This window comes from Aspergillus ambiguus, assembly GCF_047715705.1.
Source record: "Aspergillus ambiguus strain CBS 117.58 unplaced genomic scaffold BDV59scaffold_3, whole genome shotgun sequence".
NCBI classification, from domain to species: Eukaryota; Fungi; Ascomycota; class Eurotiomycetes; order Eurotiales; family Aspergillaceae; genus Aspergillus; species Aspergillus ambiguus.
This window is the reverse complement of record NW_027395516.1, coordinates 1,105,383-1,131,434: the sequence shown is the minus strand read 5'-3', so window position 1 is coordinate 1,131,434 and position 26,052 is coordinate 1,105,383. Positions and strand designations below refer to the sequence as shown.

The window sequence follows — 26,052 nt, the reverse complement described above, 5'->3', positions numbered from 1 at the left end:
GTTCGTTTCGGGTTTATTCAGTATAAAATCAGATTAATTCTCAGAACAATTTTAGGTTGAATGCATATGCCTATATCCAAGTATTACCTGAACCTTTCGTTGTACCTCAATTTGAAGCTAAGGATTATACTGGTTACCCCCTAGTAGCTGTACCGGAACTGTTTGTCCTGGATATCCGTGATATCATCACCTTCATGATAGACAGTTTCGACGAAATCCCGCTGGCGCTTATTTCGTCTCTTGTTCTCGAACCAGCACAGATATGCATACAGACAAACTACCATAATCAACAGGCACCAGCTTACAATGGCACACACAGTGCCGTCGAAGTACCGAGGAGCAGCATGCGGTTTCCACATGAGAGGTGCTGCGATACTTGCGATGCAGCTCCCGATAAAGAAGAGAGTATTGACTGTGGCTCGTTTTGTATTGCCCTTGATGTTCGAGGCGCTAAGGCTAGCAAGTAGAGCTGCGACGTTGGAGATACACGATGCCTGGATAGTTAGTATTACTCTGCCCTTCGCGTTGCATTGACTTACTAGCCATGATGACACTATCAATCCCCATCGAGCAGTAAGTGGAAGCTTCAGCAGTAATATACATCCAACGAGGGGTGGAATGCACATGCAGATTATCACCATGCACCTGTTGTTTGGGAAAAGGTACGTGCCCATAATGCCAACACAGACGGCTGCGGTTTGAACAGCCCCCGAGGGTGAGGTGTGCAGGATTGTTTGAAATCTATCGTAATTCAAGTTCTTGATAATGAGGGAAGCGAACTAGACTGTCAGCAATAATCAATGTCACTATGAAATATTACTAACCATAATCACAGGCGTCTGCATGGAGCTCAGTACACCGAACATTAAAAAGAACCAGGATCTTGTATCCAGCAGAGTTTCCTTGAACTGAACAATGGAAAACTTAGTCTGGTCACCCCCATCTCTATCTTTTTCCAATTTTGCTAAGAGAATCTCACGTTCCCTTGGTGCGAGGAACCACGCCTTTTCAGGACCAAGCGGCACAATGAGGAGGAAAAGGAACCCGACAAGGGATGTTAAGGTGCCACAGACGAGGAATAGAATTCTCCAGGCTGCCATGGGAGATCGAGACGTCTTTGCAATACCGTACATAAGAAGGCTTCCCAGAACTTGAGCCGGTCCATTCATCGCTACCCAGATGCTGTAGTGCGTTAGCAGCCGACATATATAGATAGAAACAGCCATCAACTTACACCACCCGAGAAGCGTGGTCCTTCTTTCGATACCATATGCTAGTCAATGACACAAAGGCTGGTGCGACCGCACCTTCACTGAAGCCAAGAAGGAAGCGTAGAGCTGCAAATCCGGCGAAGCTGTGCGTGGCTGAAAGGCACATGCAGATACCACCCCATACAATACTATTGAGCTTTTTAGAACATCTAAAGCACGGAGGTCCAAGGTTCTTACACTGTGATACCGACAAGCCGAGTCAAAGGTAGCCGGCTCATCAAGTAAACAAATGGGTATTCGGAAACAAGTTGTCCTGGATATGGTTAAAACTATGTGCTTCCTGAGCAGATCTCTAGAAGAAATATACCAACGTAGAGGATTGAGGAGCACCATGAATATTCGTCTCCATTGAGCGACAGATCTTCTATCAGTCCAAAAACAGATGCATAGCTAATGCCCAGCTTATCTAGATCTACCACAATTAGCTGGGGTTGTTTCAAGCTTATGACTGCTCACATTGAAAGAAAGTTACAAAACAGAACTGAATCAGAACATTAGCCTGCGATCTCATACTAAGCTTAGATCTTACAATAGGCAGTATGAAACAATCAATCTTTCTCGAAACTCTTCTCTCTTCCTCCTCTGAGAATGTTTCATGGACATGTATGGAGGTAGGACGATTATCTTCAGGCGTAGGTGTGCCTTTTACCATTGGTAGACTCGCCATTGTCAAGGACGCCGAAAGAAATGATGAGAACTGGCTTCAGATAGCTGAGTGGGAGCTCTGACTTGAATAATAATTATCTCTTACAGGGAGGAATGCCCCTTACGTGGAATGAAGGCGCCCTTTCTCCAGTCTCTTATCTCTTCGAAAGTCAAGGGATACATATACATGACTCTCAACAGATTCATTCTGTTTGGTTGACGGTATGGTACATGAATGTTCAGTATCACATATCTATCGATAGATGCAATTCAAATCCACAGGGGAGGGAGAAAAGAAAATTTTTTTAAATAAGTATTCCCTACCATATCCTTGTCTCTTTGAAGGGAGCGCCTAACGCCGGTGATAATGCCCCAAATAGCCAGGAAATCAAACGCCAGCTCGTAAGCGAAAGCCAAATATCTCATCACTCACTGGATATCCATCCGATCTACATCGGAGGAGCCTCCCTTTTCTTTGGCGGGGGCGGCGGGTTCAGTCTGTTCGGGCTCCTCATCCTCGGCCTCCTGGAGACCTTCCGTATCACCAGCATCGTTCTCTTCTTCTCCAGCTCCGTCTCCATTGCCTTCACCTTCATCTTCACCTTCGCCTTCACCATCAACTTCCTCTTGTTCGCCTTGTTCATCTCCTGCAGCTTCTTCATCCCCACCGGCTTCGTTCTCTTCGTCTCCGTCGTCCCCTTCCATTTCGACGTCATCTCCATCAGCAGGCTCGTCGCCATCTTCTCCCTCCCCATCACCAACAGCAGTGTCTCCCTCCATATCGGCATCCTCATTCCCGTCCCCTGGCACCTCATTGGTTCCGTCCCCGTCGGTCTGGCCAGACATTTCAGACTCGGGTTCCTGAGACCCCTTATTCCGCAAGTTAGGGAACAGCGTCTTGCGTTCCGAAGCGAGTTTGGAGAGCTTGTCATCGTCTATCTCACTCAACTCACTCTCGTCATCAGCACTGTCATGCACGCTGTTGGCAGCATCGCTCTGCTGGCCGGAACCGGGTTCTTCTGCAGCACCATCGGTCCGCGGAGGAGTAGCCTTCGTCGGCTGAGGAGCCGATGTCACAGAAACGGTCGCAGGCGCTTCCGCCGCCTGAGGTGGCTCAGCTTCCACAGGGGCGGGGGCCTTCGCTGTCGGAGCACGCGGTCCAAGCTTGCGGTTGACGATCGTCTCCGCCCGTTTCTGGATATCTCGGCGCGCAATACCTTTCGTGCGCCCGCGAGGGGCCGGCGCCTCCGAGGTAGGGGCTGAGTTCGGAGGCGTGGAAGTTTCGCCGGCACCGTCGTTTGCCATCAGGAGATGATCGACCTTCATCTTCTCTTTGTTTTCTTCGTTGGCCTGCTCCAGAACATGAGGCATGTTGACCTCATAGAGGCGCGAATAGAGATCGGCAATCAGGTCTTCCAGCAGGGAGACTTTCATAAGGTTATTGTTGAGTTTTTTCAGCTCGACAGCGTCCCGAAGGAGTTCCAGGAGGGTTTGGCTTTCGGGGGCGAGTTGGGAGAGACCTTCGAGGCGGGCGGTGTTCGCGACAAACTCCTCCCACCCGATCGGCCGGAACACGCCTTCCTCGTGCCCTTCATTGATACGACCTGCTCGTCGGATAACCCTGGCGTAGGTGAGGCAGACGTCCTCCCATAGTTTGGTATGGTTGATGAAGTCGCCTTGTTTCTTTCTCACTCGACGGAGTAATTGATCGAGATTTGCGCGGTCGTCGAGCTGCTCAAGCAGAGCGACAAAAAAGTAGACGTACCTTGTAGTGTATACGAAGTGTCGTCCTGGACGTTCGTACTCTGGCCTCCAAACTTGGATTGTCATTGTCTTGGTGAAGATCTGGTGCGTGAGCTCAGTCTTCGCTCCTGCGGCTGCGGCTGTATCTTTGCTATCATCATATATTACATGCGCAGACTGAAGAGGTAAGTTACTGTCATAGTCAAAGAATGGATGAACTATCCACTTACACGAGCAGCCATACGGTGGTGCCAATTCGATTTGTCCGCGTTTTTCAAGTTACGGAGAACTGCCAAGATGTACGTCTTCCAGCCCGAATTGTCTTCGGGCGGCTGCACCTTGCGTGCCCATGGGGTTGCCATTAACGTCTTACTGGCATCAGTTGGCTGCGAAGTGGGGTTAGTATCTGCTTCGCTGCTATAAAGAGGACTGAGTCCATACCGTCAGCGCTCCTCTCACCACTAGCTTATGAGCAATGGAAACGAGCTTGAAATGAGGCTCAAAAATGGGATCTGATCTGGAATCTTTCTTCTGCGGAAGAGCATCGACAGCATCCAGCAAACAATCAAGAAGGCGGTCGATATCTATTGGCTTCGCATTGCCTCTAACTGACTCATCACAACTAAACATCTTCCAGAGACATTTGCTTCGCATGTAATGAGTCCTGAAAACGATTAGTAATGAACCCAGCGTCCCGATAGAAACTCCGACTTACATCCAATTCTTGGGCTTATCCACAATGGCCTTTCGGAGTAGAAAACTGGCAAGGTTCCAAACGGAGTACAGCTTCATCTCCTTGAATGGTTGCGCCTGGTACATCTGTTTGTTTTCTTCACTATTGTAGTGGCGTGTGAAATCTGCAAGACTGAAAGCAGCCATAGACAGAGGCTCGCGGGAAGATGAGTACAGCCGAATCCCAAAATCAGTAAAAAGATCGGCCAGCAGCGTCCGAGTCTCTTGTGTCGGCTCCCCATATCGAATTGCTGTCGAAATTGCCATTGCATAGCAATGGATGGCATTACGCTGCCAGGTAACTAACTCCGGTTTGTTACTGTTGATCTTGTCCGCAGACCAGGTGATTTCCTCCTCTAGCTTTGAATCATACGTCTGAGCAAGTCGGTACCAGGATTCCCACCTTGTCGTTCTGTGTTCTATGTCCTGTCTGAACCAAGAAACAGCCTCATCAAGGTCGTGGGTAGGTATGGGGTTCAATCTCTTTTGAGAACGGAATTTGGTGAGCGCAGCATGACCTAGAAGGTAATACCATCCTTTTTGCGCAATAGGCGTGCTTTCTGTAGGTACAGGGATGAGTGGGAGATCAGCCACCCCTCGGAGAGCACGAAAGAGCTCAGTTGGGTTGATCGGCGACTTTAAATACGCGGAGACGATACGTCTGTTGTAGGTGAGCGATGGCGAGTACTTCGTGGTGCCGACTGCTTGCTGCACTTTATCAACGGTGCCCTTCAATTCTGATTTGCACAAGTCCTTGATGCTCATTTTCTTTGCTTGTCGTAAGACAAAGTCGATCATCATAGTAGCAGTGGCGCGATCAAGCTTTTCTGGAGGACACCCATGTTCCATTACCAACCCGTCAACTGCAGATAGTTTTATACCGTGGATATCATAGAGGATCTGGCAGACGTCTAACTCCACATTCTCGTTAACGTCGGAGGCCATTAGCTCCGATTTCATGAGTTTCAAGAATTGCTTTTGGGAACGCTTGCACATTTCGCGTATTCCCAGGGCATTGTGAAGGGATTGTAGATAATGGATACAATCTTCAAGAGGTGTGTCGAAAAGTTCCTTGTTTTGCGCAATAGCATCTTTCAAGAGCGTATACTGCAGGATCCAGCAACGAACATGCATCTCTCGCAGTCTGTCCCTGAATTTTTCAGCCGATTTCGCGAGGGAACCCCGTAGTTCAGGACCAGAGATCTGACCAATCCGGACTGAATCTTCGTACATCACGAAGCTGTGGAGAAGCCTTGTTAACTGGGCCACAGCCGACATGGATGATTTGAGGTGATCCATGTCGAAACATTCATATGCATTAACTGAGTCGTGCAAAACTGTCGTGACGGTTTTCGCCAGGATTCCATCGAGTGATTTCAGCCACCTAAGCAAAGTAACTTGTCGGTGTTCCCTGGGCTCCTCCATGTGTGCCGAGTTTGAAACCTCTTTAAGGATGATTTCAATGCTACGCATGTAGCACGAAACGACCTTGGGAGGGTATTCGATTTTCGCATAGGCGTCCTGTAGGCGTTTCCATAGGAATAACCGCAGTGTGGCATCTCCGCTATCTAGGAAGGATCCCATTTCCAGTATTTGTGACGTTGACTGAGCAACCTCAGAGTTATCTGGTGATTGATCATTGCTGAATTGGACAGAAGACGGTTCCAAGATGGGCTCAATAGTTTCGATGAGACTGACAGGGTCTTCAGAATCAGGATTGAAGATTCTCATGAAAAAGTCCATCGATTTCAATTTGGACATTTCCTGGTCGATCGCTCCAGAAGAAATTTCCGGCATAACGATGTTGTTCACAAGATGGATCACGGGGTCCTTGAGACAATGGAGAAGGCGCTTAAGCTCGTGTAGGCATAGCAATACATGTTCTCGCTGAGCGTCACTCGTCATATTAGAGTAAAACGTTGATGCCCAGATATGTCGGAGCGTGATATCGTCTTGGTAAGTCCCTGCAGTCGTGTGATCCATGAAGTGAGTCAATGCAGTTCGCGCCAGCATACACCATCTTGCTACGCGGTCTCTTTGCAACGATCTTGTTTCCTGATGGACCTCGCTGTTCGGGTTGTTGATGGAAGCGTAAATATCAAGGTGAAGCTCAAAGATTGTCTGGTACATCTCCAAGTCGGCAAGGTTGCGCAGGGTGTATTTAAAGGGGACTTTGGGGTCTCTGTTCAGCAGCTGGTGTTCGAGGGTTTCAACTTGTTCGCAGGATCTCTTATAAATATGCATATCGCCCGCCAATAACACTTGCACGACAGTCTCTTTGAGGACATCCGGCCATTGATTGAGTACGTACGTTGAAGCCACATCGGGGATTTGAGATGACTCAATGATGGCATCAGCTTGCCCATAACCGAAATTCGGTGCTAGAAGGCCCCTGAGCCAGTCAAAGGCCACTTCTTCAACATACAACCATTTCTCGTTGATGGATCCGACGAAAGTCATCAACTCGTCAACCCCAGAGAACGCTGGCTTCATGCCCAACTTTCGGGCAGACTTTTTGGAGTGCTCCAAGAATATCGCCAGTCCGGATTTGCCCATTCCTTTAATGTCTTGGAGATTCGACAAGTTATCACCCTGAAGCATTGCCTGCGATTTCGCCTCGTCCCAGTTATTCAGGATGTCCCTTAAATCTCGGAGTAACTGATATTTGGCTTCATCCGCAACATGAGGGCTTGCGGTATCTTTTTCATTGGTGCTAGGAAGCACTTTCTTTAACTCATCGATAGTTCCGAGCTGTTCGACCCCAATTTTGGACAACAAAGCACCCGCAGTATTAAACAACCACTCATCAGCTTGGGTGTACTCTTCTAGGCGGTCCTCATAATACTTGGTCTGGTCGAATGCGACTTCGTCGGTCTGCAATGTTGAATCGACGTTGGATTCTCGTAGACGAGTCCTTCGGCTTTTTACTCTTGTAGGCTCCGCCTGATCATCTGGCATAGTTGATGCAGAGGAGCGTTTCCGCCCTCCAGTCCCTAATGTTTTTGGATCATGTTCATCAGCATTTGTAGTCTCTTGCGGGACTGCAGTCTCGGGAGGATATGATGGCTGGACTTCCAGCGACTCCATGAGTTGTTTTTCTGCATGTTGATCAACAGATTCGTGGTCGTAAGCATGTTCACCAGGATTTTCCCTGGCTGTATCCTTGTTTTCCTGTGCTTCAACCTTGATAAGGGGCTGTTGCTCGTCCGCGGGCTTGTCATCTACCCCTGACATTTGGACATCCTGCTTTTCCTCAGGTGGGATATTATTTTCTTCTGGGTTTAAGGGTTGATCGGGAGGCTCGACGTCTTTGATGTTGCTAGCTCTGACCTCGGGGCTGATAGCGGGCAAAGATATCGCGATAGAGCACCCAGGTTGAGGACGGTCCGAATCTGTCCCATCGGAGAGTAGCTGGAGGATTTCTTTGCCAATTGCAGCCCATGTCGGAGCGCTTGGCTGGATCTCATGCCGCGATGCGTGGAAAGCAAGGGGATTCCTCGAGGAACCAACATCCTCCAACTGCTTTGGCAGTGCCGGTAGATAGGGGTATGGGTCGCTTTGGCGTTTGAGAAATTTGAGGAGGGCTTTCTTCGGCTTTTTCAGCGGGACTTGAGAAACAGCGATCCTGTCTCCCAAAGACCGTAATATTTCCCGAAGGTGCTCCTCAGCAAAGGTCTCCTCCAGCCCCAGTTGTTCCGTCCGGATCTCTAGGCGGTTCTCATCGTCTGCTAGGACACTCTCCAGGCAATATCGGGACAGCCGATAACTCTCCAGGGCGCTGCTCAACCTTGCGCTTTGTCGCCACAAATTGAGGTCGGTGTCGTCGCGTTCGAGGGCATCGGCAAATGAGGCTAGGGCAGCGCTCGCACGCTTCGAAATTTCAGGAGAAGGTTCCGATGGACCGTGGGATTCCTGCGAAGGTGCTTCTAGAAGGGCGCGCAATGAATCCAGAATGTACTGTCCATGATTCTTGTAAGATAAGTAGATTGTCTGCATAAGTGTACTTGACGTGGAATCGCTGATGTCGTATTCAACGAGGGATTCGACGGCAGCGGGACCGTTCGCATAATCGAATTGGTCAGTGATTTGTGCCTCTGAGTCCTGCGCAACTCTCTTAAAGTCGGAGATCGATTCGGGGTACTTGAAGATTTCGGAATTCAGGAGCGCATCATAGGCCTCCGCAGCCTGGGGGTAGAACGGAGGGCCCTGGGAATGAAGTTTCAAAGCATTTTGATAGAGCTTGAGAGCTTCCTCGATCTGGATTTCCTTCGTGTCGTCGACCTCCTCTTCGACGGCCTCCGCAGGCTCGATGTTCAACGCGGTCCAGCTCGACATGGTGGGCTTATTCCGGCTGCAAGATGCTCCCTGGAACCGGTGAAAAACGGGATACTGACGGCCGCATCTCAGTAGAGAGATTGGGGGCAGGGGTCCGACGATGTATATAGCAAAGAAGATGGAGAGATCGAGACAGTGAAGTCTAGAAGGAGAGACACGCATCACGCGTTCTCGGCTTTCCCAAAGGGGTTAAGGGCCCGGCTGGTGCCTGAGGATCCACTTCCCTCCGCCTCGGGGCCCGTGACGACGACTTGCCCCAAAGAAGCCACCCGGCATCTCTCTCTGCATCGTTCCGCAACTCCCAGGCCGTTTGCTCTGCCTCTGGTCTCTCTACAATCATTGTTTTAATTCATTCTCCCCGACTCTGCTTGCGCCATGGTTGCGCCAGCTGTTCCAGAGTATGTACCTCCTCCCCCTCGCCTGGCGTGTTCCTGAGACATTGCTGCTCCGCCGCCCCCCCGGGATAAACAACTGCCCGGCCTCCCCCAATTGTGCTGTCACTGACCGTGGGGCCTCTATCAGGATTTACGAGGAGGATGAGATTTTCGCCGCCGTCGATGCGCGCACGGAATCTCTCCAAAATCTGCGGGAATTAGGCCCTCCCGACCTGGTTTATTTGGTCAAACAGCCGAAGACAAGCGGTAATCGTCAGGTATGATATATGCGCATCTGAAGACATTCTTCGAGGAAACAATTGAAAGTTGGCTGCGACTGGAGGACACCTTGGCTGACCGAATTGGGCTGAACACAGACTGGCGTTTATCACCATGTCACCGGTATCGATGCCTCCTCCTCCGCCAGCCTTGCCGCCTATGTCAACACTCTCACGTTTTCGCCGCTTGATAAAACGCACAAGGTGGTTTCGGGAGTATATTGGTCAGAGTCGTAACCATGGTATTGACGAATTTACGGCTAATTGATCTGCAGCTGCTACAATGCTTTCTCCCATCTAGACATGCGAGTGGAGGTCAAGATTCCGGGAAGCTTGGAGAGCTATTGTATCGATGAACGGGGCGACAAGCGGGTTGCGACAGAAGCTCTTTGGCTAGAGACTTTCCTGTGCGGTGTTCTCCGGGCATACTCGTATGCGGACAACGGCAGCGGCGATGCGATCCGCAAGATAGTGGGCGTGCGCCGCTTCAATCCAGTCACCAACACGGAGATGGAACACAAGTTCATGGATGCGGCGGAGAGACTTTTCTTCCTGGGTACGTCAGTTGGTGCGAAGGCTTTCGTGGTGACAAAACGCTGACAGGATACGTGATAGGGAGGCAACTCAGTTCCGATCCGGAAACCCAGGTGCCAAACACGGTGAGCAACCACCTGACTTCCGGACTGCTCAAATACATCCAAACGACTGGTCGTTACACATCCGGGATCAACCTCTTCGAGAAACTCCGCACGCGTGATGTGGAAGTGTCGTCGCTGCTCGCGCGGGTTCTCATAATGGCGGATGAGGAGGTGCAGGCGGTTCGGTTGATGTTCGATGCCCTCCAGGATGTCCCCATGGACTATGCACTGCTTGACTGCCAGGCTTCTTTCTGCAAGGGTAAAGGCGAGGGCGAGATGGCCCTGGAGTGTGCCAAGCGTGCCGTCACGGCGGCACCCAGCGAATTCAGCACCTGGGCTCGGCTGGCTGAGGTCTACGTGGGCTTGGAACAGTGGGACCTCGCTCTCCTGACGCTAAACTCCTGCCCCATGTTCACATACCAAGATAAGGATACCCCCCGCATGCCACAACCCACGCGCATCATGCTCCCGATCTTGGCCGAAAGCATGCTGGATGAGATCGACGAGGGCCAGCCCCGACAGGGCGATCCCCATGACTACGTCCACCCTTCGCTGCGGCGGCTTCACGCGGCTGCATACCAAGGAACCTTCTTGAAGGCCTACAATCTCCTCACGAAAATCGCCGCGTCCATTGGCTGGGATCAGCTGCTGAAGATCCGGAGCGAGGTCTTCGTGATGGAGGAAGAGTACCGCGTTGAACGACAGCACTCAACCTCCAGGGCGGGAGACTCCAACGCCTCGGTGAATGTGAATGGCGAGGGAGAGCAGGAGAATGGCACCAACTCGGAGGACGAGACAACCACCAACGGAAACAAGAGCGAGCAGGCAGGCGACTCCATCGAAAGACCGGAGCAGACGGTTGCCTCGGAGGTGGTCAAGTCGGGCAAGGAAGACGTGAGTTGCTGCCATTTCCACACCTAGATCTGATCGAGCGCTGACTGGTCCAGCCTGACCCATCGCACTCATCATACACACAGTTCAAGAACAAGCGTCTGTGCGAGCGCTGGCTCGACAACCTCTTCATGGTCCTCTATGAGGATCTGCGCATATATACCATTTGGCGTACGGAGATGGCCCAGTACCGCCAGCAGGCGATAGAGTACAAAAAGTCGGCGACTGAGTGGGAGATTCTGGGAGAGCTAGCTGAGCGCCTCCACCACTTTGACGAGGCCATCGAGGCCTACCAGCACTGTCTGTCGATCCGCTTCTCGCCCAAGGCGATGCGCGGCATTCTCAAGTTGTACGAGAGCCGGAACGACACCCGGCAGATGCTGAGCTCGCTGATCCGGCTCATTGCCTGGCAGTATCGCTGGTACTCCGAGGTATGACCTGCACCCCTAACCCATATCGAGTGCGACCGTTGCTAACTAGAACAGTTCTCCCCCGAACTGCTCTTCCTGATCCGCAAACTGATCGAGGAAGAAGGCGCCGTCAAGGTGCGCAGCATAGTCCAGGCGACGAACCTGCCACAGCCTGTGCTCGACCTCACGCACCAGTATTGTCAACTGTGTGCGCAGTTCCGCAGTTCTGGCAGTGATGGTTAGATGTGCTGTGAGCTGGGAGGTGGAGAGCTATATACTAGCAGTACATTAATAGCAGTGCTTTTTTCTTTTCTTTTTCTTTTCTTTCGTGTGTTCCTACCCGTCCTTCTATTTACCCTTGTCAGACTACGCTGGGGGCACCACGTCTCGAGGATTTACCATAGATATCAGTTAGTTACGACACGGACTTCAATGTAGCCCAGTTTATTTCCTACTATGATAGACAAGAACCCGACATTTCATCCATTAACTAAACATAGCCAGGGGATATCTCTTGATATCATCCATCCGACGTAATCATAACTCAATGGCCGATCAATATCGATCAGATATCCAAAACTACAGGGCGATGGCGCAAGCGGATCCTACGCCTTCTCTTCGGCGACGGCAGCCTCGTCCCCCTCCTTGGGGACCTGATCAGCCTTGGCTTTTGCTGCCTCCGCAGCAGGCGCGCTAGACTTAGCCGTGTCCTCGGGGCCTTCTTCAGCGTCCCCGTTGGCTTCCTCTTCTTCGTCCTCGCCGTTGACGCCGTTCTCCTTCGCGTCTCCTTCTTCCTCCTCCTCAGCGGGAGCAGCAGCCGTCTTGCGTTTCTTCGTCGCAGGGGCTGTGGGTGACGACGTCAGGAGGGCGATACACAGGCAACGGGGTTACAAAGACGGGTTGGATGGACTCACGTTCCGCAGGAGCTTCTTCCTCCTCTACCTCTTCTTCACCTTCTAGGCCCTCATCATCGGAAGCCTCCTCCTCGCTTTCTTCGGCGTCTTCGCTTTCGCCGCCTTCAGTGTCTTCGTATCTGATGCGATGTGTCAGACAGTCGTCATACATACATCAGCGGGCGATGGTGGGATTGCAACAGCGTCACCCCGATGACAGTCAATGACAACGATGGCGACGATGGAGGAGAAAGCGCCAGGCCCGTCAGACGCGTATGCGCCAAGGGATGAGATAAGGCAGGGGTTTGCGATAATCGCAATGGGGGGCATCTATGAACACAACGAAGCGGGTCCAATGCGACTCACTCTTCTTCCTCTTCGCTCTCGTCGCTGGGAAGCGCCTGAAGCTCTTCCTCCTCTTCAGCTTCTTGCTTTCTCTTACGGGTGGACATGGTGGCTGGGGAGATAGGAGATGGATGGGGGTTCGTATAGATTGCGCGGAGAGGCCGGTCAACGGGGCGATGGGTGGTATCGGGAGGGGGGATAGGGGGAAGAGGCGATGAAGGAGATGAGCGATACGAGGGAGGGAGAAGAGAGAGAGGGAGAGGGAGAGAGGGAGGAAGGAAGATGGGAGGAAGAGGAGTTATAAGCTGCAGGGGTTACTACTTCTTACTGCGACAGGAATGGTGACCTCAGCCATTATTGGCTGTTGGGGACGAGGATTGATGATGTCAGTCGGTAATTTACGCGATCTCAGTATCCGTATTACACCCCTGGCTGACTAATCCCCGCATATTCTCCGATCGTCAACTGGACAACAACAACAATAACAACCACCACCACCATAATAAACACAACTCCGATGACCTGTCATCTCGACTACCTCCCGGGTATCTACTGCGCGAGAAACTCAAAATTCGCCATGCTGGGATCCAGCAGGTTTTCATCCAACCCAAACCCGTACGTTCCAACCATATCGTAAATCAGGTCCGGTGGAGGGAACCCCTGGGCCATCGCATTAGCACCGCCAGGCACCTCTCCTTCCTCAGCGCCAGCGTCGCCACTGCCACTGCCACTGGGCCCTGCACCCGCGCCCGCAGGGACCCCCGCATGCCAGGATGTCTCCCATGAGTCAAACCGTTCCAGCATCTTGCTCAGTCCGCGCGCAATGTGTCGCGTCAGATGGCGCTCCCCGGCTGACACGCAATTCATCAACTCGATGACCCGCTCCACCAGATGGCGAACCTGGCGTCCATCCAGACTCAAGTAGGCCGAATTCCAATTCACCGCCACCTTAAGTAGAAACACGGCGGAAAAGGTCACCATTGTGTGCGTGAAGATCGGCACTCCTACGATCGCGTCGCGGATGTCCGGTTCCTCCAGCACCATGTTCAAGCACGCCATGGCGGATGAGATGGCAATGTTGGCCGACTCCTTCCGGTCCATCGAGAACACCGGCGTATTGGATGGCGACAGCGCCCGTAGCGACAGGGAGTTCAACTGGAACTTGGCAAAATGATAGTGTAGCACCACCCCTTTCGAAGGGTACGTCCGGACATACGGACTATCGGCTGTCGTTAATGGGTCAGCGGTTTGCATGGCCGACAGCATTCAGTGAGGTGCTTACAAGACCGTGGCTGCCACAGGAGTCGCCATTGATCCACCGCAACATTGTACACCCGAAGCTGGCCAAAGTCTTCTTCCGTCAGCGCCTGCTCCGTATCGCTCCCAAACATGCGATATGCTTCCGTCAGAATCATGAATAAGGCCACCTGTGCCATAAGTCGGATGTCCCCTGGGACCACCATGGGACTCTGCAGGAAGGTTTCGTAATTCTTGATCGCCGCGTCTTCATGGATCACCGGCGGGCGCCCATAGGCGATGCTAAAATGGTGATCGCAAACATAGAGAAGATACCAGAGCTGTGCGCGCTCATACTGGTCGCTATGCCCCCGAATCATTTTTTGATAGCTTTGGTGGAGGCCTAGTTCCGTTGCGATGCGAACGGCGTGGCCGGAGAGCTTCCAGCTCAGTTCGGACAACCAAAAGGCCCCAATGCAAAGCCCACGGATATCATCCAGCGTGTGCGAGCGGGTCAGGGACATGCTCGATACAAGGGAGACATACTCGCTGTAACACCGATTTAACGTATCCGTGCGGTTTGGTATATGGAGCGCCGCGACGGTGAGGACCGCAGCGGATTGCAGCGTTGACGCTCGTCGCACGGACGTCAGATCGCGGTGGACGAGGATGATGCCTCCCCACAACAGCTGGTTCATCGTTCGACTAAAGTAGGCGAAGAGCTCCTCGGCCTCGTGGAGAGAGATAAGACCCCGAGAAATAAAGTCTTCCTCCAGGAGAGTGAGCTTGGGCCGTTCCACTGGATTATTCCGTAGGTTGCGCAATTTGGTGACTTCGTAGAGGCTGCGCATAGGGGCGGGAACCAGTTCGCGGTCTGGCAGATCGGGTTCTTGCGATGGCTCGCGTGTGACATCCATAACCACGCCTGGTCCTGCTTGACTGTGATGATTTGGGCTGGGCTGCGATTCATCGTAGGCGTAGGCACTAGAAGGGTGTGATGCGATAGGACTGGGCCCATTTCGGCTGTCGCCGGTAGGGTAGGTTGCCAGGTCCGGGTGGCCTCCTTGACGGAGGAGGTGGGAGACCGCAGCCTGTAGTTGCTGGATGGTCGCTGCGGCCTGTGATTTCCATCTAGAAGACAAGAATGTTAGAACGATCTCCCTCAGGTCTATGCGACACACGCACGCTCCGTCGTCATCGACAAACTTCTGCGAGAAGTCGTTGACAATGCATTTGATGCCGCTGCGTAGACACTTGTTGCAGCTTGTTTCGCCCGGCTTAAATTCACATCGTATCTTGTGTCGCTTGCAGTCCGCACCTAGTACCAGTTTGTAGTCAGTCCATAGCTCCTCGTCGATCCTGTATCTGCGACAGACTCACATGCGCGGGCTTTGGATATTCTCGGGGCAGCCGGTCGCCCGTCAGGAACGAGGGAGGTGCGACGGTCGACTTGCCGAGGATGCTCTAAGTCAGCATCCGAGGAGGATCGTTTCATGCCGACTGATTGATTGGATCGATCACTAGGGACTGAATGGGAACGCAAGGGTCGATAGTAGTCGGGGATACTCCGGCATGATGCAGCCCGGCTGCGCGGGGAACAACGGAGCAGATCGGCAGAAGAAGGACGATTTGGATGAAGCTAGTGGCTGGTGAGCGCTTGAAGATGCTAGTAGTGGACTGGCTGACAACTGCGAGGGAGTGCGATGGAGGAGAGAACGAGAGGAAAGGAGACGATGGCAGAAAACCCAGCGAAACCCCGCCTGACCCAAAGAGGAATGATGACTTGACGCTACCAGACGTAGACGAGAGGACAGAAATACGAAAATCAGGTTACTCCGTACTCTCTTTCAATTGAATCTATTCACATATTGCTTCTTCTCTACAACACCTCCATCCTTCGAGTCTGGCCCATCCGGGGAAATCTGGGGAAGTCCGCGCCTCCATGACCGGCTTAAGTCCGGGTGCGGAGAGACTCCAACCGCCGGACTTGTTGCGATCTCAACCCCACCACTACCGGTCCATATCGACATCATGCTATATATGCCACTCGCTTCCCTCTCTACACGCGGAGGACTGTCTCGTCCCATTGCACTCTCACCATGCAAATCCTCATCACCGGTGCTGCCGGTTTCATCGGCCAATTGCTCGCCAAAGAACTCCTCAATGACCCCTCCTACGAGCTCATCCTCACCGATATCAATCAACCTCCCATTCCGAACGGTGTCAAGTATCCTCATAATGCACGCGCCGTGACGGCCGATCTTCTGCAGGGCGCCGACGCGGTGGTCGACAAGTCCCTGGATGCCGTCTATGCCTTCCACGGCATCATGTCGTCCGGTTCCGAAGCCAACTTCGACCTGGGCATGAGTGTCAACGTCGACGCGACCCGTAACCTGCTTGAAGCCTTGCGTCGCACCTGTCCCGGTGTCCGCGTCATCTACTCCTCGAGCCAAGCCGTCTACGGTCAGCCCTTGCCGGAGATAGTGGACGACCGCGTGATCCCAACGCCGCAGTCATCCTACGGCGCCGAGAAGATCGTCTGTGAGACCCTGATCAACGAATACACCCGTCGCGGCTTCATCACTGGCTTTGTCCTCCGCTTCCCCACAATCTCCGTGCGTCCTGGCCGTCCCACCGCCGCTGCCTCGTCCTTCCTGTCAGGTATGATCCGCGAACCGCTGGACGGCAAAGAATGCATCATCCCCGTCGAGGACCGCTCCTTCAAGTCCTGGCTCTGTTCACCCAAGACCCTCGTTCACAATCTCGTCCTCTCCCTCTCCTTACCGGCCGACTCGGTTCCCCCGCATATTCGTCAGATCAACGTCCCGGGCATTTGCGTCACCATCCAGGAGATGATGGATGCTCTGGAGAAGGTCGGTGGCAAGGATAAGCTACCTTTTCTGAAGGAGAAGGAGGATCCGACCCTTCGCCCTATTCTTGAGTCATGGCCTACGCGCTTCGATAACACGCAGGCCCTCTCGTTGGGTTTCAAGCGTGACGCATCCTTCGAACAGGCTGTTCGTGATTACCAATCAGAGGTATCCCAGTGAGTGGGATCTTTGTATCTAAATCATCTGATACCATCGTTACAATCGTATGTAGAATATAATCAGTCTATAGAAGCACTGGGGGCCGATACCGACATCAAACCGCTAACTTTGTCGGTGCGAGTTAGGCTACTTAAGCTACGCCGATGCACGGAAATACAGACAGCATCTCAAATAAACCGAGATTTAATCGGACGCAACGAGTACATGCAAGAGATCCATTCTGGATATAGAACAATGTCCAAAGAGAGCCTATCGGATTACCCCCCGCGATCATCCATGGGTTATTTCCACACCTGCAATACTTTAGCAATTGTCACTCCACGGTCAACAGCTTTCCCAAACCTGTCCGTCAATAGCGACCAAGCGATTAAAAAGCTGATTCCTCATACGCATAGCCGTGAGCTGGAACGTCTGATCCGGCTGTTTTCCGACAATCACCAATCCATCTACCACTTCCTTACTCCCCACCGCCCACCCGGTCACCAGCTTTCCCTTCCAGCCTAGGCCGCCAATCTTGCGCATCTCCCGGATATCAGTCACCGGGATGGTAAATAGGACCGACGCTCTTTCCCGGCCATCCAGTCTGTGATCACTCAACTCGATGGCCGGATCCGTGGTGAAGTATAACATTGGCGGTTCGCATGAGGAGTCGATCACCGCCGCGCCACGTTTACCCTTGTACCGAGCATCAAAGTGGACAGGCCCCGAGGGCAACGTGATGTGACCCTTGCGGCGCAATATGCCCACACGCGTTTTTGCGTGTTTAGAGCCTGCCGCTGCTCGGACCCGGTCAATAGCCAGCTTACTCTCGATGCTAGTCGCAGTGGTCCCGCGGAAAAAATTGATTGCCCGTGACGTCCAGGTCTTGGGTTTTTCAGGCTCATGCTGCTCGTGATGCTCGTGGTGGAGATGCCCTGGATCTGGGGACGCGGCTTGACGGATTTCCTCGTCAGACGCACTGAGATTGATCTCGCTTGGGTGGAGGGATGCGGGTCGGGATGGTGCCTTTTCAAGTGAATGTTGAGGTGGTGGGGGCAATGGGGCTGCATTCGCCTCTCCGATGCGAAGGAGCGTGAGCGTAAGTTGAGCGTTGGTGGGAATTCCCTTCAATAGAGAGCTGCGACGAACGTTAATGACAGGTCTTCTCTCGAGGGGACACACTTACTTCTCCAGCAGAAGTGATGCTTGCCATCCGGGAAGTCTTCTATTCAGAAACTGTATCGCACGGTTGAATATAGGGTCCCCGAAAAACACAGCACCGAATGCAAAGGTGCTCGTCTTCACAAAGAAGTGATTCGAAGTCACCAGTGATATCGCCAACGCAGACACCAACAGGCTACCCAGGCGTAGAAACGGTGTTTTGGGGGAGAACGGCGGAGTTGGTGATAAGGCACTTTTCGGTCAACATTTTAGACTTGGTGTTGGGTATTTCTGGGACTGCTTACTTTCCGAATCTTTCGTAGGTGTCAACAACATCGCTCAAAATACGCATGCCCAAATTGGCTCCCTCGAGGACCGTCGTCATCATGGGCTGTTTTGTCTTATCATGGGTTTCTGCAGGGATCTCCCCATGGGCCGCTGTCTGCGCATCTGCTGCCTTAGTGACAATGTCTGTTGCATCAGGAACAGACGACTCCAGTGGAGCGTCTTCAGGTGTCCCTTGGTCATGTTTCCCGGCTACACTTCCCACGACTACGCTGGAAATTCCCGTCATCAGGTTGCGAGCTTCTTGCTCGGCTGCCTCGCCCTTCATTTTCTCTGGGGCACCAGTGAGACTGTCGTGTGATCCAAGAATGCCCGCCTTAGGCTTTTGTACGCCACCGGTTCTTGAATCGACCAGTGCAATAGGCGCAGGAGGGAACAGCATCGTTCTGGAAGGGGGATAGACGGTCAATACAAGGAGAGTGAAAAAGAATGCCGGGATGAGGAGATCCAAAAGCCATGCAGTAAAATAGACCTAGATGCCCAGTTACACTTCGAAGATTACACCGTGTCAGAATATAACATACGGCACAGAACACTGAGGTCCTTTGGGTTTCTCTCCAGGAACGAAGTCGGACAATATGTTTGACACAACTCGCCAGCGAGACGAAGATGGTAGTGTAAAAGCGCTCAAGGGTCGCGCGCAGTTTATCTGGAGAGAACTGCTCGTCCTCCGCACGATTGAGATCCAATCGTTGCAGTGGGGCATTTGGGAGAGCTTTTACATAGTATATTTGCTGGATCATGTCAGTTGGATTCATCTTATGGTATACAGGAATTGTACTTTGTTAAACCGTCGGATGAGCATCCAGAGGTCTTCATTAGACAACCCAGCCACAATTCGCCCGTCGATGTCATCGGGCGATAGGTCCCATCCAATATCAGATATTTCGTTCGTGTGGCCGGCTTTTTCAGCGAGACCTTTCTCATCCTGGTCGACTTGGGAAAGGATATGGCTGTCGGTAGGGCCGGTGGCCGGATTGTCTTGCTGGTTGTCCATGTCCTGGATATTTTGTGGAAAACATCAACAAGCAAACAGACATAAAACAACAGTTTTTGGGGGTTAAAGATGATTGAGATCAAAGTGGCTGAAGATTACCTGATCCTGGAGTCTGGCTCATCGACGTCATTCTTCCATCGTCCGTCCCGGTCGGGAATCTCTCACAAAACATCCAGGTCAGGTACATCGATTAATTACTTACGAACATGACAATCACGCATTCCACACTATGTCCTTGCTCAGTCCTGATATCCTGGGCCTAAATAGTTCATCTGTTCTCTCGTACAAGCTGACAGGTATTTCTTTCATAGTAGAAACTAACCAATGGGAGTGAGAAACTGCGCCACACCACTACCAGCCACATGTCCACCAGCCATCGTCCCAAAGAGGAAATACGCGTCCAAGTTTCGATCCCAATTCCACCGCGCGTCCGGAGTCTGCCACAACCATCACATCCCCCTCCGCTCCAGGGGAAGAAACCCAGCATGAAAATTACAGTTCACGAGATGCGTATTACGATATTTCTTTCCCTGGGCTCCACAACGCATTGAATCACCCTTCCCGGACTCTCGCGCCGCCATGAGCGATCCATGTGCGAATCCCCTCCTCTTGGGGTGGATAAAAGAAATGCTTGACGAAGCCCGAGAGCGTAACAGCAAAGGTGCAATTGTGTGCGTGCTTTGCCCACTCTTCATGGCTTATGGGACTGTACTGACCCCACTCAGGTACAAAAAAGCCTATGAATCCATGAAAGCCTGTCCATTGGTCTTCCATCATCCATCGGCGGCGCAACAGCTGAATGGAGTCGGCCCCAAACTCTGCGAGCGCTTGACGGAGAAGCTGCAGGCTTACTGCGAAGAGAATGGTCTACCCATGCCGGAAGATCCCAAACGCAGTAGGTGCCTATCCTAACTGCATATAGAATGCACGTAGATACTAATGACCACAACAGAAAAGACTCAAGTAGAAGGGAATCAATCTGGGAACAAACGATTGTCTGAGGACGATGTTGATGACCGCCCCACGGCAGCTAAGAAAGCTCGTAAACCAAAGCCCTATGTGCCCGCTTTACGGTCTGGGGCATACGCGCTGTTGCTCGGACTGGCTACCCTTGGCGAGAGTTCGTCTCAGAGCCTGACAAAAGCTCAGCTGATCGAAAAAGCCCAGCCCTTCTGCGATAGCTCATTTACTACCCCAGATGATCCCAAGAAATTCTTCACGGCTTGGAACGCAATGAAAACTCTAATTCAGAAAGACCTGATTTACGATCATGGCCATCCACTGAAGAAGTACGCTCTCACTGAAGACGGGTGGGAAGTCGCCAACAGGATGATCAAAACATTGCCGGAATCGGTGCAGAGCACCTTTCCAAAGCCAGTCAGTTGCACCGGACTCGCCTTTCTCGTAGTGACACAATACCTAACAACCCATCCAGAACGCAGGGCCACAAGCAGGAAGCAACTGCAGCGACCCATCACCCAATCCCACGAGCGACACTGTCGGTCCCTCCATCGACACCACAGAAGTCACGCCGATTCCCATCCCACGAGACAGCTTCACCGTCCAGCTGGTCCTGGACACGCGCGAAGTGCGCTCCTCCAAAGATCGCGACTACATCTCCAACGAGCTGTACCGAAAAGGGGTTCCCCACGATGTGCGAGCCCTGGAGCTCGGCGACGTGATGTGGGTAGCCAAATTTCACGACGCAAGGTTCCTCGCGCAGCACGGCGAGGAAGGCGACGAGATCATGCTGGACTACATCGTGGAGCGCAAGCGGCTTGACGATCTCCTGGGATCGATCAAGGACGGCCGGTTCCACGAGCAAAAGTTCCGTCTGCAACGCTCCGGCATGAAAAATGTCGTCTATCTCGTCGAGGAATCGGCCATCGCCCACGATCCGGCTAGCGCTTCTGCACAACGATACCAGGACATGGTCATTTCTGCTATCGCCTCGACGCAGGTCGTGAATGGCTACTTCGTCAAGAAAACGAAAAATATCGATGACACCATCCGGTACCTCTCTCGTATGACTTTTCTCTTCAATCGCATGTATACATCCGAGTCCCCCTCCCGCTCCCTCAGCCTGATTCCCAGTCGACAGCTGTCCTCAGCGCAGTCGTATCTCGATGCTCTCGACCGTCTGCGCGCGGAATCAACCTCCACGACGTTCTCCGTCACGTTCCCGACCTTCTCGGCACTGTCGTCGAAATCTGAGGTTCTCACGCTCCGCGATGTATTCCTCAAGATGCTGATGTGTACAAAAGGGGTCACTGGAGAAAAGGCTCTGGAAATCCAACGCCGCTGGCAAACACCACAGGCTTTTTTCCAGGCCTTTGAAACTCTGGACCCGAAGAATAGGGAAACTATGGTCTCCGAACATGTCAAGTCGGTGGTTGTGCGAAAGTCCGTTGGGAAGGCTCTAAGTAAGAAGATAGCGGAGGTATGGGCTGAGGAAGGCTAAGCTGCGCCTGCGTAAATTCTAGCACTACAATGAAAAGTCGTACGTAACAGGTGCACATTATCGATAAAAATATGTAGTTAAATTGCACATAGAACCCTATGGAAACAGCAGGCGAATATCAACAATGTATTTATACAAGGAGCACGTCGTCGCTATATAAATAGTACCCGGTGTACCAGAACATCATCATCCAGGCATCAAAAATATATCGATTAAGGATCACTAAGAACTTAATTATCTACCTCCATCCAAAAACACGCTTAATGCTACCCCTCTCAATTCCCAGAGCCAGGCTACTACAAACAACTGAGATGCTGCTAAGTGCCATAGCCAACGCAGCCCAGACCGGACTCAATCTCCAATGGGAATTTACCATGACCATATCACCGTCTACCATCTCCATTTTGCGGCCACTGACAATGGGATAGAAGACCCCGGCTGCAACAGGCACCAGGCATAGGTTGTATACTAGAGCCCAACCGAAGTTGAGCCGGACGCGGTTAAAAACCCGGCGGCTGAGCACCACGAGCTGTAGAATAGTGTTCAACTCAGAGTTCAAAAGGATAAAGCTGGCTGAGTTCATGGCGACATCCGATCCAGACGCCATAGCGACGCTCACGTCAGCGGCTGCGAGTGCTGGGGAGTCATTGACACCATCACCGACGAAGGCAACAATTGAGCGCGTTCCATCATTTTTCCTCTGACTTTCAGCCTCAGATTCTGACTGCGGAGAAAGGACCCCATCTTGGATGCGGCTGACGAAATCCGCTTTACCGGCAGGCATGACATTCGCAGCAACATTTGAGCGAGGGATGCCAACAGAGTCGGCCACAGCATAAGCAGTGGTCTGATTGTCACCAGTGCACATGAAAACATTGACATTGCGCTTTTGCAATGTTGTGACCACCTCGACAGCGTCAGGTCGAACGGAGTCAGATATGGCAAAGACCATAGCTGGCGTGTAGTAGGTCTGTGCTTCAGAATCAGGAGATATTTGGCGCAATGCAAGAATCGTAGTGGGCTTCCCCAGTTCCTGGTACTTTGAAAGCAAATTTGTGAAATATGAGTTGTCCAGTTCGGGTGATACTAGGGTTTGTATAAGTCGTTGGTTACCGATTGCGGCTTCGTACCGGATGGTCTCGTTCATATTTCCAGCTGATAAACTAAAAATTCCCTGCATACCCTGCCCCGATTTCTCTTCAATATCAGAGCTCATCACGGATATAGTATGGTTCTCTCGACAGAAATCCACTATTGCACGGGCGATTGGGTGGTTGCTGCTTTCTTCCAGCTTTTGAGCAAGTGACCAGGCGATCTGTACCTTTTCTGTGTCTGAGATAAGTGACTCGTGGTCAGACACAGTCAGGCTTGCTCCTTCGGTGAGGGTACCCGTTTTGTCGAAAACTATGGCGTTAAGCCGGCTCGCTTCCTGAAAGGCTTCGCCGCCACCTTTGACGAGAATACCATGCCTGGCCGCCAGTCCTCCTCCGACGAAAAGGGCCGTAGGGGCAGCAAGCGCGAGACCACAGGGACAGGCAACCACAAACACTGCAACGGCAAACTCCAAGCTCCAAAAGGTCCATCCACCGTGCGCAACGTCAAGATAATCGGCGGGAAGAGTGCCTGATAAACCAAGGGAAAGCCAAAGGATGAAAGTGAGAATGGCGATCAAGGTGATGATGGGTACGAAATGGGAGGTGAGGAGATCAGCGATCCTTTCTAAGGGAGCTCTTCTGCTCTGACCCTCGCGTACGACGGTGATGATTTGGTCCAGCATTGAAGAGCCTCCAATAGCAGTGACCCGAATCTTAACGGGCTGGCCAACATTAACAGATCCAGTATAAACTGGGTCTTCAACCGACTTCTTCACCGGCCTCGACTCACCGGTCAATGAGCTCTCATCAAATTGACCGACACCTGTATCAACAATCCCGTCTGCTGGCGGTGAGGCGCCGTGGGGAATGTTGACCAGGTCACCAATCTCCAACATATCGGTGCTGACCCGTTGGATCTCATCCTGCTCGTCACCAACTCCTTCACTGCGAGTGTTGACAACGAGCAGAGCTTCGGAAGGTCGCAGCTTTCCTAACGATGCGACTGCATCGCCTGTTTTCGCTTTGCTGTAAGCCTCGATAAAACGACCACCAAGGATAAACAGCGTTAGGAACACGACCGTATCGAAATATGTGGAGCTATGCGTATTACTCGTACTCCCCACTACGGCATCGATAATCAAGACTGCTAGCGAAGAGGCATAGGCGACTGTGGTACCAGCAGAGATAAGCATATTCATACTACCAAAACGGTAGAATCTCCGCAGGAGGGGTACACGGCTCCCTGGGCGCCACAAAGAATAGACCTCTTTCAGTGCCCGTACATGAAAAATGTCAGTTCCATAAAACATGACTGGGGTTGTCATGATGAAGAGAGCCCATTCCATACGTGAGACGCTTCCAACCCACATTGGCTGTTCTAGATAGCGCCGCACGCTGTTGTCAGAAGACACCAGACTCATGAATACGATGCCAAGGATGAAAGTCGGGATCGCAACAGCGAAGACAAAAAGCAAGCGAGAGAGCAGGCGGCGTCTCTCATGGTGCTGCATCTCGCGTGAGCGATCTTCAATGGTCGGAGGACGATGGATTACTGGATTGAAAGCATCGTGCTGCGCCTTGATCTTCTGAAGAATATCGCGGATGGTGAAACGAGGAGGATGAGGGGTATAAGTGACGGTGATGATGGGATTTTTCAGGGAAAAGGCATCGTCGGCCTCAACATTCTGAAGTGCCTTGACGGAATTGATAATTCTGTCCGGACAGTGATGACAGAACATCCCGTCGACGAGAATGGACACGGTTCGTTTTCCAACCAGATCATTCTTGGTTGATCCCTTCGGGTGAAGGGTGCTGAGGGAAGCGTCGTACCCCAAATCCTCAATCTTCTCAATGATCCCGTCAATCTGGTCACGGTGCTCAAATTCAACCCTCCCGCTTTGGGACAATAGGTTTACGGAGACATCGATAACGAAGGGCAGTTCTTCGAGTCCTCGCGTTATGGCCCCCGCACAAGAACCGCAGGTCATCCCACCAATGGCAATCTCAGCGACATATGTCGACGGTTTCGCAGTAGGGCCAGGGGTGTTGATCTGGCGAACTTCAGAGAGCGACGCCTCGAAACCAATGTCATCGATCTGCTCGACTACTTTCCCGACATTCGATCGCGGGCCATTCACCACTACTACAGCGCTGTTCGTGAGAAGGTTGACGGTGACGTCCTTGACGAAGTCCAAATGCTTGACTTCGTTTGTGATAGAATTGACACATGAAGCGCAGCTCATGCCCCCAATACTGATGTGAGCATTCCACTGGTCTGGTTCCGATTGCGGATATGATGGTCCTGCATTGGTAGAGGCTTCTCGAAGAGATTCCGCAGACGATTCTGACTCATGGGGCGCTAAGCTTGTCGTGACGGAGAAAGCATCCGTCTCTTGAGATCGCGATTGAGGATGTTTTCTCGTAGACTGCAGAGAAGCGGTCTCTGATGTATCTGACCTGGTACTTCCGAACTCTTCCTTCCTACATGCCTCACAGTTTGCAATGTGTCTGCGATTAGAAGGTACGCTGGAGTAGGAAGCGGGTTGGGTGGCAAAGAGTATGGAATCACGAGAAAGCCAGGATGTAGTCTCAAAATCCGAGACAATGGAATTCTTTGAATCAAAAGTGGTAACATGATGGACCTCAAACGCAGCCTGGATCAGAGCAGTGGCCAAATTTGCCGGTTGAGTTCCGCAGATATGTGAGACGCGGACCTCATGGGTGAGGACGGAAACATCCACAGCTTGCACACCATAGATGTCGGAAAGAATCTCCGTGATATATGCAACACAGGACGAGCAATGTATGTTGCTCACGAAGAAGATACTCTTGAGAAGCTCAGTGTCCTGGGCGGGGGGTTGAATGGACAGATCCCTGACTTGGAGCGACATGATTAACAGCAGCTGGTCTTGATGGAGAACTGAACTCAAGACAACAAGAATTCTTTCTCGGAGTGGTTCAGTTGATAACTGACACCACCTGAGGGTGTTGAAAAATGTACGGAGCTTGAGACCAGAAGACGAGAGGCAAGGTATGAAGTCACAATATTGTACGTTGGTGGGGGGTGGGAACAGCAGAACACGTTCACTTATACTTTGAAAGATAGTCTAGGATTACAAATAAGAAGAAACAACAAAGAAAGGAATCGAGAGGCAGAGAAGGAAGAATTTGAGT

The 26,052-nt window shown here is 51.9% G+C and overlaps 8 protein-coding genes across 8 annotated transcripts; 3 read left to right on the top strand and 5 right to left on the bottom strand.

Moving 5' to 3' along the window:
• Positions 1-140: 140 nt before the first annotated feature.
• On the bottom strand, positions 141-8,726 carry hir3 (putative transcriptional corepressor of histone genes (Hir3); the record flags this gene model as incomplete). Its single annotated transcript, XM_073693196.1, has 8 exons — positions 141-494; positions 690-779; positions 825-1,182; positions 1,235-1,399; positions 2,350-3,836; positions 3,890-4,045; positions 4,101-4,323; positions 4,375-8,726. 8 exons carry the CDS (start codon positions 8,724-8,726, stop codon positions 141-143), a joined length of 7,185 nt encoding a protein of 2,394 aa, XP_073552023.1.
• Positions 8,727-8,995: 269 nt separating this feature from the next.
• Positions 8,996-11,891, top strand: BDV59DRAFT_87025 (Chs5p-Arf1p-binding proteins-domain-containing protein). The gene is made up of 7 exons (XM_073697249.1): positions 8,996-9,124; positions 9,249-9,378; positions 9,478-9,602; positions 9,654-9,934; positions 9,994-10,910; positions 10,964-11,338; positions 11,393-11,891. The coding sequence occupies exons 1-7, from the start codon at positions 9,102-9,104 to the stop codon at positions 11,558-11,560; spliced, it is 2,019 nt and encodes a 672-aa protein (XP_073552022.1). The 5' UTR covers positions 8,996-9,101; the 3' UTR covers positions 11,561-11,891.
• On the bottom strand, positions 11,762-12,825 carry BDV59DRAFT_170209 (uncharacterized protein). Its single transcript, XM_073688371.1, has 3 exons — positions 12,577-12,825; positions 12,232-12,350; positions 11,762-12,161 (listed from the first exon to the last, which is right to left on the bottom strand). Exons 1-3 carry the CDS (start codon positions 12,660-12,662, stop codon positions 11,923-11,925), a joined length of 444 nt encoding a protein of 147 aa, XP_073552021.1. The 5' UTR covers positions 12,663-12,825; the 3' UTR covers positions 11,762-11,922.
• A 172-nt stretch (positions 12,826-12,997) lies between these two features.
• On the bottom strand, positions 12,998-15,487 carry BDV59DRAFT_87009 (putative C6 transcription factor). The gene is made up of 4 exons (XM_073697248.1): positions 15,172-15,487; positions 14,977-15,109; positions 13,838-14,922; positions 12,998-13,781 (listed from the first exon to the last, which is right to left on the bottom strand). Exons 1-4 carry the CDS (start codon positions 15,284-15,286, stop codon positions 13,105-13,107), a joined length of 2,010 nt encoding a protein of 669 aa, XP_073552020.1. The 5' UTR covers positions 15,287-15,487; the 3' UTR covers positions 12,998-13,104.
• A 324-nt stretch (positions 15,488-15,811) lies between these two features.
• BDV59DRAFT_170207 (SDR family oxidoreductase) lies at positions 15,812-16,886 on the top strand. Its single transcript, XM_073688370.1, has one exon. It carries the CDS (start codon positions 15,891-15,893, stop codon positions 16,839-16,841), a length of 951 nt encoding a protein of 316 aa, XP_073552019.1. The 5' UTR covers positions 15,812-15,890; the 3' UTR covers positions 16,842-16,886.
• A 65-nt stretch (positions 16,887-16,951) lies between these two features.
• BDV59DRAFT_86995 (DUF3292 domain-containing protein) lies at positions 16,952-19,378 on the bottom strand. The gene is made up of 5 exons (XM_073697247.1): positions 19,108-19,378; positions 18,851-19,060; positions 18,287-18,798; positions 18,007-18,234; positions 16,952-17,958 (listed from the first exon to the last, which is right to left on the bottom strand). The coding sequence occupies exons 1-5, from the start codon at positions 19,321-19,323 to the stop codon at positions 17,166-17,168; spliced, it is 1,959 nt and encodes a 652-aa protein (XP_073552018.1). The 5' UTR covers positions 19,324-19,378; the 3' UTR covers positions 16,952-17,165.
• Positions 19,379-19,757: 379 nt separating this feature from the next.
• On the top strand, positions 19,758-21,948 carry BDV59DRAFT_86976 (crossover junction endonuclease MUS81). Its single transcript, XM_073697246.1, has 4 exons — positions 19,758-19,994; positions 20,049-20,218; positions 20,276-20,700; positions 20,759-21,948. The coding sequence occupies exons 1-4, from the start codon at positions 19,903-19,905 to the stop codon at positions 21,782-21,784; spliced, it is 1,713 nt and encodes a 570-aa protein (XP_073552017.1). The 5' UTR covers positions 19,758-19,902; the 3' UTR covers positions 21,785-21,948.
• Positions 21,904-26,022, bottom strand: BDV59DRAFT_86965 (putative copper resistance-associated P-type ATPase). The gene has a single exon (XM_073697244.1). The coding sequence runs from the start codon at positions 25,767-25,769 to the stop codon at positions 22,023-22,025; it is 3,747 nt and encodes a 1,248-aa protein (XP_073552016.1). The 5' UTR covers positions 25,770-26,022; the 3' UTR covers positions 21,904-22,022.
• Positions 26,023-26,052: the final 30 nt, after the last annotated feature.

Excerpts from the sequence above, each read along its gene's own strand:
- BDV59DRAFT_87025 (XM_073697249.1), top strand. The coding sequence starts at position 9,102 with ATGGTTGCGCCAGCTGTTCCAGA. Across the intron at positions 9,603-9,653 it reads GTGGTTTCGGGAGTATATTG|CTGCTACAATGCTTTCTCCC; the intron begins GTCAGAGTCGTA and ends ATTGATCTGCAG. Across the intron at positions 10,911-10,963 it reads TCAAGTCGGGCAAGGAAGAC|CCTGACCCATCGCACTCATC; the intron begins GTGAGTTGCTGC and ends TGACTGGTCCAG.
- BDV59DRAFT_170209 (XM_073688371.1), bottom strand. The coding sequence starts at position 12,662 with ATGTCCACCCGTAAGAGAAAGCAAGAAGCTGAAGAGGAGGAAGAGCTT. Across the intron at positions 12,351-12,576 it reads GAGAGCGAAGAGGAAGAAGA|ATACGAAGACACTGAAGGCG; the intron begins GTGAGTCGCATT and ends ACATCGCATCAG. Across the intron at positions 12,162-12,231 it reads GGAAGAAGCTCCTGCGGAAC|CCCCTGCGACGAAGAAACGC; the intron begins GTGAGTCCATCC and ends CGTCACCCACAG.
- BDV59DRAFT_87009 (XM_073697248.1), bottom strand. The coding sequence starts at position 15,286 with ATGAAACGATCCTCCTCGGATGCTGACTTAGAGCATCCTCGGCAAGTC. Across the intron at positions 15,110-15,171 it reads AATATCCAAAGCCCGCGCAT|GTGCGGACTGCAAGCGACAC; the intron begins GTGAGTCTGTCG and ends AACTGGTACTAG. Across the intron at positions 14,923-14,976 it reads TTTGTCGATGACGACGGAGC|ATGGAAATCACAGGCCGCAG; the intron begins GTGCGTGTGTCG and ends CTTGTCTTCTAG.
- BDV59DRAFT_170207 (XM_073688370.1), top strand. The coding sequence starts at position 15,891 with ATGCAAATCCTCATCACCGGTGCTGCCGGTTTCATCGGCCAATTGCTC.
- BDV59DRAFT_86995 (XM_073697247.1), bottom strand. The coding sequence starts at position 19,323 with ATGGACAACCAGCAAGACAATCCGGCCACCGGCCCTACCGACAGCCAT. Across the intron at positions 19,061-19,107 it reads TCATCCGACGGTTTAACAAA|CAAATATACTATGTAAAAGC; the intron begins GTACAATTCCTG and ends GACATGATCCAG. Across the intron at positions 18,799-18,850 it reads GGACCTCAGTGTTCTGTGCC|GTCTATTTTACTGCATGGCT; the intron begins GTATGTTATATT and ends CTGGGCATCTAG.
- BDV59DRAFT_86976 (XM_073697246.1), top strand. The coding sequence starts at position 19,903 with ATGAGCGATCCATGTGCGAATCCCCTCCTCTTGGGGTGGATAAAAGAA. Across the intron at positions 19,995-20,048 it reads AACAGCAAAGGTGCAATTGT|GTACAAAAAAGCCTATGAAT; the intron begins GTGCGTGCTTTG and ends GACCCCACTCAG. Across the intron at positions 20,701-20,758 it reads AGAGCACCTTTCCAAAGCCA|AACGCAGGGCCACAAGCAGG; the intron begins GTCAGTTGCACC and ends CAACCCATCCAG.
- BDV59DRAFT_86965 (XM_073697244.1), bottom strand. The coding sequence starts at position 25,769 with ATGTCGCTCCAAGTCAGGGATCTGTCCATTCAACCCCCCGCCCAGGAC.